Here is a 13,004-nt window from a genome sequence, read left to right as displayed (position 1 = left end):
TTATCTTTTTAATTATAAATAAAATTCTGTGGCTCTTTTGAAAATATTACTATTCAAACTAAGATAATTAACATAATTTTTGTGTTATAATTGAAATTTTAGGTTGGGTTATTTTTATATTTTGTTAATTTTTTGTTATTTTATTTTATAAGTAATAGCGAATAATCATTAATCAGTATACTGTGATTTTTTTTTTGAAATAGAAAATTTTCTGTATTGAGATCTAAAGTGAGACATTTGAACAATTTTATTAAAACGAAAAATCAAGAAACATTTCTATGAAAAGTTTGTTTTGTTGTATGATATCAAAAGTTTATAAAAGTTTATGTTTTTAGTTATAATTAAATTTTATGTTAAGTAATTGAAGGGCATTTACAAGAAATGTTTTAAAAACCAAATTAATACTTTTTCCATAAAATTATATTTCTCGACCAAGATTATATTCAATCTTAATAATTTTAAAGAAATCAACAAGTATTGCTCAAAATATTTTTAATTTTTTTTATCAACTTTCAACTATGCTGCTTTTTGAGTTTTCAAAAAAATTAAAGCCTCTTTTACTTTTTGATATTAAATAATATATGATGAATATATGTATATTTTTCTTTAACTTTTGAACCTTTAATAATGAGTAATATTAATCATTGGGGTTTAAAAATTAATTAGCAAATTAATGTAAAATTAGCAAATAGCTAAACATTTATTTAAATTGACAATCAATCTTTACCATTTAGCTTACAAATAGTTTCATGCAAATATCGGCTACGACTGCAAAAAAATTTATTTTTTAAAACTCATATTTCCATTTTATACGCTTAAAATAAACAAGGAAAAGATCAAAAAAGAAAATTTGCAAAATTTATCCACAATTCTACAGATTACAAAAATAAAAAATCAAACTACTTAATAATAAAAATTTATAACATTTCTTGTAGATATCTTATATAAAACGTTGTTTTGAAAGTAAAATAATTTTAATAAAAAACAAATTAATTATCAAAATAAAAAAACAGATTTAAATTTAAACTTTGCCGCTTTTTTATTATTTAAACAAAACCTTTTAAACCTAAAATAAAAGCGTTTTTTTTTAAATAAAAAAGAAGTTCTTATCTATATTTTATTCTAATATTTTGTTTTATTTTTAAATTTATTTTATTTCAATTTTCCCAAAAATATTACTTTAAAAAAATTTCTTTTAATTTTTTGGCGAATCCTTAAAAACTTCCTTAAACTATATGACTGTATCGTGTAATTGTGGCTATATTTTTCTTTATGTCATAAATGTAAATGTATTTTTATGTAAGTATTGTATAAATGTCCTAATACAAGTTAATTATTTAATAAATATAAATAAAAATAAATCAATATGTAAAATGTAAAAGAATGAAAAATAAATAGTGTCATATAAGTATCTACATATATTTATACGTATATATATATATATATATATATATATATATATATATATATATATATATATATATTAATTTAATTGTTGTGTCCTATTTGTTCACTTTATTGTAATTATATTACATATATACATATTTTATAAAGTTCTATATTGAATAATAATAATTGACAGTAAATTTTTATAAATTCATTGATACTTGTGTGTAGAATGAGTAAAGTACAGCTATATAACATACATATGTATATTGTTTACGTGTGTACAATAAGTGTTTTAAATATAATAGTAAATATTACTTTATATTTTATTATATTAAAATTTATTAAAAGATTAAAATAATTAATATAAAATGTTCATATAATTTACAACATAAATTGAAAACATGAGGCATTCGAAATGTTTTGCATAAACCTTACATACATACTTTACGTCACTAATGGAACATAGCAAAATATTTTAACATACATACATATTCATACATATATATATATATATATAATTATTTCATGAAAATTACCGGATTTAAGAATGGGATTTAAATAACATATTGAATAGGTTGCAGTCCAGAATATTTTGAACAGAGAAAATTCTTTGAAATTTTAAACAATTTTTTTTGTTAATTAGTCTTTTGTTAAAAAGCTTACACGCTTATGGTAACACTGCACAGTAAAATATTACACTAAAAATTAAAACTATAATATAGTGTACATAACTATGATTTTGAATTGAATTATGATATTTTTTTGCCGAAATACTTTTATGTATAACATACATATAATAATCATAGTTATTTAGCTACACAAGGACGTTATATTTAAATACAATTAACCTTTCTTTAATAATTATAATTAATTTTTTTTCACATTGGTATTTAAACGTCACATTTAAAATAGTTATTTTTTTTACATGCCCTGTATACGCCAGAGTAATATATTAGTGTAGAATATAGTTTTAAAAAAAATGCATTTTTATATTGCTTCCCATTTATAAATCAGCATTAAATGATTTTTTGCACATTTAAAATATTGTGCCTTTTACATTTTTCCAGAAAATTTAAAAAAAAAGTGCTTATTACTTTCACTCTGTTCATCTACCCGCAGACTTGCTTACAAAACTTTTACATAATTAAAAAGTTGCTCCTTGTATCGCGGCTTAACCCACTTTAGCATGAAAATAAGGAAATGAAAGTAACCGTTATGTGAAACCAATTTTTTTCAAATTTTTAATATTTTTATTTTTAATGGAAAAAGTTTCTTCTAGACCATAAGTTCTTTGAAATATTATTAAATTATTTAATTTGCTTAATTTGAAAATTTTCTCCCCCTTCGAAATTCGATAAATGCAGAGAGTTGACGGTAAATTCCATGCAATCCAAAAATATAAAAATTTATCTTAACCTACGCAATCAACCCTAAATTCGACCACGCCTCGTTTAATTTTAATAAATTCATGAGTTATTAAAAACAAAAAGAGTATTTTAAATTCTTGAACTTATTGGAAAATAAAAATTAAGTATGAATTTGAGGTTTATGCAAAAACATAACTCTCGTATTTTTTCATTCTTATAATATTATTGTATATTGTTAGCACAATGATATATTAAATAAATGTGAAAATATTATTTAGTTATTTTAAATCAATATAATATGTATTTTAATAGAATTTTCTCGCAACAAAAAGAAAATTTAAATATAATATGTAGAGAAACTATTCTTAAAGAACAAAAAAATTCAGAGAAGTTCATAATTAAACTAATATTATGTACATATATTTTTTATATATGTATTTATTTATTTAATTTTATAACATAATATATAAAAAAATCTCATATAAATTTTCAATTTAATTTTACTTTTCACACTCAGATTTTCAGTATTAAATTTTATGTTATATGTATGTATATATATATATATATGTATATATATACATATATGTATATATATATATATATATATATATATATATATATATACATTTATACATACATATATATATGTATATATATTTTTGTTTTTTTTTACTTCACAGATTTGAAGACAAACTTATCATTATTTTATAGTTCTTAATTTTTTTAATGAAATTTCTTTAAAAGTAAAATTCTAAAAATTCAAAATTACCACAAGAGAAAAAATTTTTTAAATGCGTGGCCAGGCATAATTTTTAGTAAAAGAACAAAAAAAAAATTCAATCATTAGACATTCATGTTTTATTATGTGTTTTTCTTTTCTTAATTTTTTAAGTATCAGTTCGTGTTTGATCTTTTTTTGTTTTTGTATTTAGAGTTTGAATGACTTTGAAGTTTGGTTTCTTTTTCGAAATTAGAAGTTTTATAGAGATCACTTACAATAACTTTGATAGTTTTGTTTACAGAATTTGAATATTTTTTTTAAATAAAATTTTTGTTATGAAATAAGTATATTTACATTGTTTTTTTCCTCATTTTAAATAACAAAGTTTTAAGTCCACAATACTACGAAAATTTATGCATTCTATAGTTAAAAATTGTGTCTTATTTTTTAATTTGATTGACCATTACTTTTTATTTTGAAACTTTTTGATAGTAAATTTGAAAATTTACATGCAAGTCGTACTTGAAAATTTGTAATATTTTTTTTAATTTGGCCAAAGTAAAGAGAAAACTATTTGAATTAATTAGCAAAGAAGTAGTAATTTTTTGGCTATATGTACATATGTATGTACATATAAGTTACCATTTTTATCGTACAATGATTAATTCATATTTTTATTCTTTTTTATTCAACTTTGGGCAAAAAATACCTTTAGGATGGATCAAGAAATTTTTTTTCAAAAGTACTCAATTTCAAAAAAAAAATTTAATTATTCTTTTCTGAATAGGTGACACAATAAAATATTATTTTCTTACAGAAATATGTAAGTATTGAGCCATTTATTTCTTAATGACGTTTAAAATTAAAAAAAAATTCTATGAGAAAAAGACAAATTTTAAATTTTTTAAATTAAGAGCCTATTTATTTAAAGGTACTTTTTTCCAGCAAATTACTAGAAAAATAAGCAAAAATTTAAATTTCGAAAAAAAAATGATTATTACGAGTAATATGTAAAATAAAAATGAAATTAAACTCAATTTAAAATAAAAATTTTTTTCAATATTTTTAATGGAATTCAAAATTTAATTTTTTTTAAATTGAAATTTTCTTTTTAAACATACATATGTATGTAGCTATTACAAAATTTATTTTTTCTTCGACTTTATTGCCTGAGTAGAAAAATCGAGGAAAAAATTTTGGAAGATTGGAGAAAATAGTTTTCGAATAAAATTTTCGTTTTTTTATTTGGGTTCGAATAATCTGCAAAAAAGTGTTTTTTTTTAGGCAGCTATGTGTCCTTAATATCCACATTTGGAAAAGCGATTTTTTTTTAAATTGAATAATTGAATTAAATATTTGAAAAAAAAAATATAATTTTTTTATCAGAAAAATTTTATATGAAAAAAAAAATATTTTTTTATTTATAGACTGTGTATAATTAAAAGTCTAAAACTTCTTGAAGAAATAAATACTAAAGTGATTTGTTAGGCTACATTTGTATTCCTTTTCAGTGAATAAACTTAATTTTAAAGTAAAAAGTATGGAAAATTTTTGCACAGTTCAGTTTAAAAGTAATAATTGTTAAATTGTACAATAATGATAATAAACCTAATGATTGCCCATTGGCATAAGAAAAACTGTACTGAATAACATATAAATTTAAATTTTAAATAAAGTATGCTTTTTCATCTGTAAGAAAAAATAATTACACCTGTTTTTTTAATAGTACTAATAATATGTAATTACCAACAATATGTGAACATAAGGTATCGCGTTTAAAATGACAATGGTAAAAAGTTAATTCGGTTTGATATTGAAAATGGTTCAATCAAATTTGGTATATTTATTGATACGTGCACATTAATAGCAATACACAAAATTCATCCACTTTTTATGAAACTATTGTTGTATTACTGAAATATTTTAAGTTTTTTTTTTGTTATATTTGATATTTATAAAAAAAAAAGTAAAACACCCCAAAAACATTAAAAAAATTTTTTTAAGTTTTCTATTACTTTTAAACATTTTTAACTGCAAAATAAATAATCCTCCATATTTTCATCTCTGTAAATAAATTTTTGGTAATATTTTGTAGCATGTTGTACGTCCAGAAAAGTTAATATTTAATTGAAAGTGGTAGAAATTTGTAATATACATATACATTCTATATATAACATGTAATAGAGTAAAGCATTAAAATTAAAAAATAATAAATTACTTTTCCCAAATTTAAACTACGTTATATAGGCATAAAATATTATAATTTTCTTACTCTTTTGCCTTTTGAAAATGCCTCATAAAAAGCTATGAAAATTTGGACAAATTACTTTGAATTAATATTTATAATCCTATTATAAATATATATGTATGTATATGTACATCATCTACTTCTGCATAATGATTTTAATAAAGAGTTAAAAATATTTATAAGTACTGCTAAAATTAATTTATTACATGTATGTATATCTTTTTCTTTCTTATTGTACTCATAACATTACATAACTATAAATATATATAACACACATATATGTATATATAGAGTATGGTTTTTTTGACATGTTTTTAGATGAATTTTGCGCACACTCACTTAGATTGGCTCAAAAGTATTGCAATCGTACTTCTTAAAGGGTTTGATCTGTAATAAAAACATTTATTTAAATATTATTAAAAAAATTATTAAAACAAAAATTAAAAATTCTTTTTTACGTACAGAATTTTTTTTGTGGTATTGAATTGTGATAACATAACAGTTAAATGTATTTAAATTAAACATAATTTCTGCATGTTTATTTTTAGCAATTTTTTTTGGATTTAGATGTTTACGTTGATTTATTCATTTACCCATTTTTATTATATACTTAAGTAGCAAGAATGCAGTTTTCATAATTTTGATTTTATACATATTCAAATATATTCATATTTTTTTTAATTTTAACAATAATAAGAATAAATAATATAAAAACATTTAAATTGATTGAAATTTTTGATTATGTTAAAAACTAGGAAATACATAAATGTGTGTTAATGGCAATTGAGGGTTCACTGGTTTTATAAATTTTTACGTTTCTTGCTGTTTCATCTAAGTACAATAAAAAAGTTAATAAGAACATGAATTATTTTTTATTAATCTTAGAAAAATTTGACAAATGATAAGGATTATAACAAAGCCAAAGTATTAAGTCAGTGCAAAATTGTTATTAAGAAACAAAGACCACACAACAACAATATTTAATTTACTTTCAGCTTGCCGCTAACGAAGGTTGCTGTAAATTAATGGCAACAATTCAATTATTGGAATGTTATTCTATACCTCAAAAAATTATTCTATACCTTTAAGCTTCTTAATCCAAAAACGTTGATTACAAAAGTTTAAAATGTAAAAGTGTAAAGTTATTGGGAAAAAATTTTCAGCACAAACCTTTTTAAACTGTACATTATTTTTAATTGATTTAATGCTATAGGAGTGATAAACGTCGTAGCCAATGTCATGATTAAGCAATGATTGTAAATTTAACTTAACTCATACATATATAAACTCTTTCTTGAATTTAAAATTATTTTTTCAAACGAAATTGATTGTACATTGTTCACATCATGTGCATATTTATGTATGTATTTTAAACTTGTTAAAAATTTCATTCAACTTAAAACAAAACAATTTTATAACAAACTGTGTAATAATAAAAATATGTTTCTAACTTTTCTATTATTGTAAATAAATGGGTAGCAGACTAAAATAATTAATACTTAATTGAAAGAAGCGAAAAATGTTTGTGTTTCATGTCATGAAAAAAAAAAGATAAAAAACACCATAAATAAATTTTATGTTTTTTTTGTTTTGGTTCTTCAAATATGAGTTTAATATTATGATTTTTAAATCACGCAATAATATTTAAAATATTTCAATTAATATTTTATTTTACAGTCATTTTACAAAAGTGTAACAAATTTCGGAGAGAAAGAAAGTTTTCTTTTATATTTTTTGAGTTCGTTATGCTTTTATTTTTTAAAAATTTTATGAATAAAATTATATATTTTTATAAATTAGATATTGTTTTATTTTCTTTTTATTTTTGTGCGTATACAAAATAATAATATAAAAATGTTTTAATTTAGAAAATGTTTTTAATAATGTTATAATTTTATTTAAATAGAGCTCGACTTTTACCTAAATAAAATTCCTGAGATTTAGTTTAAAAGAAATTTAAAATTAAAGTACTTACTTTACAATATTTATCGAACAAAATATACATACGTATATACATAAGTAATTTACAAAAGCTCAATCAAAATTGTATCGCTGCATAAATCAAAATGGCGTTAGATCCCAATTTGACTAAAAGCAAGGTTCAAGAAAAGCAAGGTTCCGACTTAATTAAAACAAATTTATTAAAAAGATATATTGAAAACTAAATACTGAAAATTAGCATTTGGATGTTATTAATGAATATAAGTACATAAAAGTACTCTAAAATATTAATTTAAACAAACTTTGCGTCCAGAATATTATTCTTTTGTATAAATGCACAAAATTTGAAATATACATTTAACTTATTGCTAAAATTTCCATTTTAAAATTTTTCTTTTATTTCATACTTACATAACTTATAAATTTCCATCAACATATGTATACAACATAAAGCTGCATTTACTCTAACAAAAATTGTTTTTAATTATTAAATATGATTAAACAAAATTGTTTTTTAATTTTAAGACACAAAAAAATTTATTTTATAATTACATACATATAAAATTCAATTTTAAAATTTATAAAATATCTTCCAAAATAATTTTTGAGAAACGCTCTAATATTGTTTTTTTTTTGTTTTTTTTTTTTTATTTTCACTTACATCTGAAACATAATAACTAATCGTTTACATTTCTAAAATGTGAATGATCAAAAATATCATGTGAAAATTTGGGTACATCTTTATAAATAGACATATTGTTGTATGCGGTCATATAACGTATGAATCAGTGTCTCATTTTTTAAAAGACTTTCTACACGAAGACAGAGAGGATGTGGATGTTGAAGTGGTATTTTTACATCGGTAAGTTGTTGTTTTGTTATTTAAACATTTTATTTTTTTTTATTTGAATTGAGTTGAGAAATATTTGAAAATAATTAAAATAATTTAATTAACTTAATTAATTTAATTTAATTAATTTTACAATTAATTGTTAAGTAGAATATAAGAAATCTTTTTTTTAATATGTTTAGAATTAGAAATCGATTTGAGATATGAAAATTATTTCAGCATTCTAAGAAAATAAAAAAAAGGAAAAAATAAAAAAGTCTTAACATGCGAGCAGCATGTTACAATGTAAATTTTTCAATTAATAATTAAGAAATAACACTTGATACGCAATTATACAAATAAAGAAAATTAGTATGTGTTAAATAAAATCAAAAATATATATACATATATACCTTAAAGTATATAATTTCATTAATATGTACACATGTTTTTATACATAAATACTTGTTACAAATATACCAATGGTATATATTTAAAAAATTACTAAATAAAATAGTGTAATTTTGTATCGTAATGATTTATATTTGTATATATATGTACATATGTATGTATATATAAATATATTCATATACATTTATAAATATATATATGAACATATATATGTATATATATACAGGGTGATCGGAAAGGTATACAACAACATATACCATTATTGTTTAAAAGATCAAAAACGGATAGAACTTTTGTTCCAAACTAGGTGGTAAATCTCAAGGGCTTCCGAGTTATAGGAATTTTGACGAATTTTCACGAAATTTCTGCTTGTACAACTTTTTTTGCTTATAACTTTTCTTCCGGAAAAAAGAAACTTCAAACAAATAGTTTTTGAAAGGAATTAAAAGTAACGTATTACTTAATTTTGTATTTTATGTACTTTCGGGATATAAAGTATTCGAACTTTAAAAAAAAAAAACATTTTCCTTTTTTTTTATTTTTTTTATTTCCTCTAACCCGATAATTTCGTATCAAATTTTTAGGAACTTTTTTTACAGAATTTATCCACTTGCTTAACTTTTAATTTAAGTATTTAAATGTTAAAAAACCTTTAATGGTACAGGAGATAAAGAAAAAACCATTCATAGCTTAAGATTCTGAAGGCCTATTTTTAATTTTTAATAATTTTAAGTGCTTTAATTGTTAATTATTCTGATTTTTGGTCAGAATTTATTGCTAAAAGCTCTATTGTTCAAGCTAGAAATTTTCTGGAAAGCAGTTCAAATTTTTCTTAAAATTTTTTTAAAATTTGAACTGCTTTTAGAGTGACTATTTTGATCAAAAATTATAACAGATAATTGCAGGACTTAAAATCAATAATAATTAAAATAGTGATAATTTTTTGAATTTTTATATTTTGTAGGCACCTTTAAAATCTTGACATAGAAATGTTGTTTTTACTACCGTTATAAGATTTAAAGGATCTTATTACGTTTGAGAGCTTAAATTAAATCTTAAGCAGCTGAGCAAAGTTCTGTAAAATAAAATTTCAAAGTTTCAAAAAATTTCGTACAATATTATCGGGTTAGAGAAAACGAAAAAATAACAAAAAGGAAAAAGTTTATATTTTTTTAAGTTATGCTTGGTAAACCGAAAGTGCATTAGGTACAAAATCAAGTAACCTGTTGCTTTAAAGTGTCCTTTACTAGCCCTTTCAACAACTGCCTATTTGAAGCTCCCATCTTTCTCGGAAGAGAAGATATAAATCGAAAAACTTGGTTAAGCACAAATTTCATGAAAATTCTTTGAAATCCCTATAACTCGAAAACCTTTAAGATTAAGATAAAATTTTTACCCATTTCTAATCCGCTAAACAATAGTATATGTTCTTGTATATCTTTCTGAATGACTCTATCTATAAGCATATATATACATATGTATAATACACAATATCGATAGATATATATATATATACTTGGAATACTTATATTGTGTATTTTTTTTTAATACTTATATTATGTATATATAAATGCGTACATGTATAAAAATGTTAAATAATTCAAAATCAAAACAGAAAGGAGCCTGATCTGGAATTAGAAGGACTTTTAAAACGCCACTACACAACGGTAGCGTTTTTTCAGGGAACTATGATGAATGCTGTGGATTTGGAAAGAGTTAAGGTACACATACACATAAACGTTCACATCCATTAACGAAATATAATGTAAATTCATAAAACCGTAGAAAACAAATTAAAAAATATTTTCTATTTTATTTTTCTCCCTCTTTTTTTGAACTATATTTTTTTTTATTTAATTCGAAAATTTTATAAAAAGGGTGCAAACATATTTCCATAAATAAACCTTTTGATGATATTTTTTTAATTTTTCTTACTTTTAATTAAATTAAAATCACTTCTTTCAATAAAATATTCACAAAGAAAAAATACAAGTTGAAGTTATTTTACATCCCATTTGACCTAAATTTTTTTGACAGGGTTGTACCATATATTTTATTTTAACTTTATATAAATTATTTAAAAAAATAATAAGAAAAAATGATTTTCGACTGAATCATTTCGTGCTTTATAAAACTCTGTTTGAGACAGGATTAAGCCTTTATCTCGCACATTCATATCATTTTTTATACTGTAGGCATCTTTGAAGTATAAAAGCATAACTTTTTTAACAGATTTTTTAAATAAAATTTGAAAAATCCACAAATTTTTACCCACATTAACATTCTTTCCAAACAATAATTTTACCATCTCTATATAAATTTTTTTGTATATTCATTTTTATTAATTTCTTGTTTTTGGTTTATGAATTTTTATTAATTTTTTGTTTTTACTTTCTCGCGTTTCTTTTGTTGTTCATAATTACTTAATTCGCGTTTATTTTGTTGTTTACCATTAATATTTTCAATACATTGTAAAAGTTGAGCGAAGTTAAAAAATAAAAAAAAACTAAACATTTTGGCGAAATTCTTGATTTAAATTTAATTTTAGCTTCTATTTCTTAATTCGAATTAAAATTTTTATCTTGAACTTCCATAATTTATACAGGATGAACCTGTAATATGATATAATCTCTCGAGGGCAGAAAGGTAGACCAATTTTATTAAAAGCGAGAATAGATACAGTTGACCGTGTCAGCTCTGTGATACTTTTACGAACAGATTGTTTTAAATGTCGGAGATAATTGACGTACAATTTCACACAACCCCATACATACATATATGGAATTTACCATATAACGCATATAATCTCAAGAGCTTTACTGAAAATTATGGTCAGATCACCAAATACTTTTGTTCAATATTTCAGCTTTGTAGCTTTAATAGTTCCTGAGCTATGAACAAACAATTTATGAAGTTTTATGACAGCTACCAAAGTAGTCAGGAAACTTAAACGGCTTTTATCAGACATAACGGCCATAACATTATATTTGCTTCTGAATATATTTCTAAGATGCGGCAAATAACATTTGAAGTTGTATAACAACCATCACAAATGCTCATAAGACTTCAACAATTTTTAACAAAAATATATGTAGCTGCCATTCTACCACATTTGTTATTGGGGAGTAACGATTTTGCCGAGAAACCTCCCAATTTAGAACCGAATTATTTCGGATAGAAGGCATCGCACAGAAAAAAATTATTATGAGGTCAATTGAAAACCAACTCAAAATCTTTCAAATTATGAAAAAAAAAATTGAATCGGATAAATTCTTTAGTAATTGGTCATTTTGTGAAAAATGAAACTTTTACTTATTTCTTCAATAACTTTTTATGTAATACCCCAAATGACACACCTTTTTATACCCGTACGAACGTATGTTCGAAGGGTATACTAAATTTGCCTTACCGTTTGTAACGTTGAGAAATAACGGTCTTAGATATAGACTCAAGTGTATGTTTTTGATCAGCGTCGAATTCTGAGTTGATTTAGCTTTGCCTGTCCGTCCATCCGTCCCAACGATAACGCAAAAACTAATTGAGCTAAGTTCACCAAATTTTCACAAATGATTTACTGTAGAAAGTGCCAGAACCCTATTTAAATTGGACATGGTCGGGGTACCGGTTCGGGTAGCTGCCATACAACTTCAAAATTTATTTGGCTATATCTCAGAAACTAAAAAAGCTGTGGTATTGAAGTTTCGCACAAACGAATATATTAGCAGGGCCAATATGTCTGATAAAAGTCGTTGAAATTACTTGGCTCCTTCTGGTACCTGCCATACAACTTCAAAACTTATTTGACTATATCTCAGAAACTATAAAAGGTATTGTATTGAAATTTCACATAAACGAATATATTAGTAGGGCCAATGTGTCTGATAAAAGTCGTTGAAATTACTTGACTCCTTCTGGTACCTGCCATACAACTTCAAAAGTTATTTGACTATATCTCAGAAACTATAAAAGCTGTAATATTGATATTTTACACAAGCGAATATATTAGTAGGGCCGATGTGCTTGAAAAAATTCGTTAAAATATTTTGGCTCTTTCTGGTAGCTGGAATACTAAAAATTTTTCAACTGGGATTATGGGAA

General features: G+C 22.4%; 1 protein-coding gene across 37 annotated transcripts in view; it reads left to right on the top strand.

The window, feature by feature from the left end:
• LOC129611797 (calcium-activated potassium channel slowpoke) overlaps positions 1-13,004 on the top strand; it is a 123,670-nt gene that overhangs the window by 50,756 nt on the left and 59,910 nt on the right. For 21 of the 37 annotated variants that reach the window (XM_055525131.1, XM_055525119.1, XM_055525109.1 and 18 more), the window contains exon 9: positions 8,418-8,528. In XM_055525131.1, coding sequence (XP_055381106.1) covers positions 8,418-8,528 — 111 coding nt within the window. Of the gene's footprint in view, positions 1-8,417; positions 8,529-10,521; positions 10,628-13,004 lie in introns of all 37 variants that reach the window. The other 16 variants (XM_055525114.1, XM_055525127.1, XM_055525120.1 and 13 more) reach the window with 1 other exon arrangement.

Source organism: Condylostylus longicornis, unplaced genomic scaffold, assembly GCF_029603195.1.
Source record: "Condylostylus longicornis isolate FDR11 unplaced genomic scaffold, ASM2960319v2 ptg000055l, whole genome shotgun sequence".
Classification (NCBI taxonomy): domain Eukaryota; kingdom Metazoa; phylum Arthropoda; class Insecta; order Diptera; family Dolichopodidae; genus Condylostylus; species Condylostylus longicornis.
This window is presented reverse-complemented; position numbering and strand designations above follow the sequence as displayed.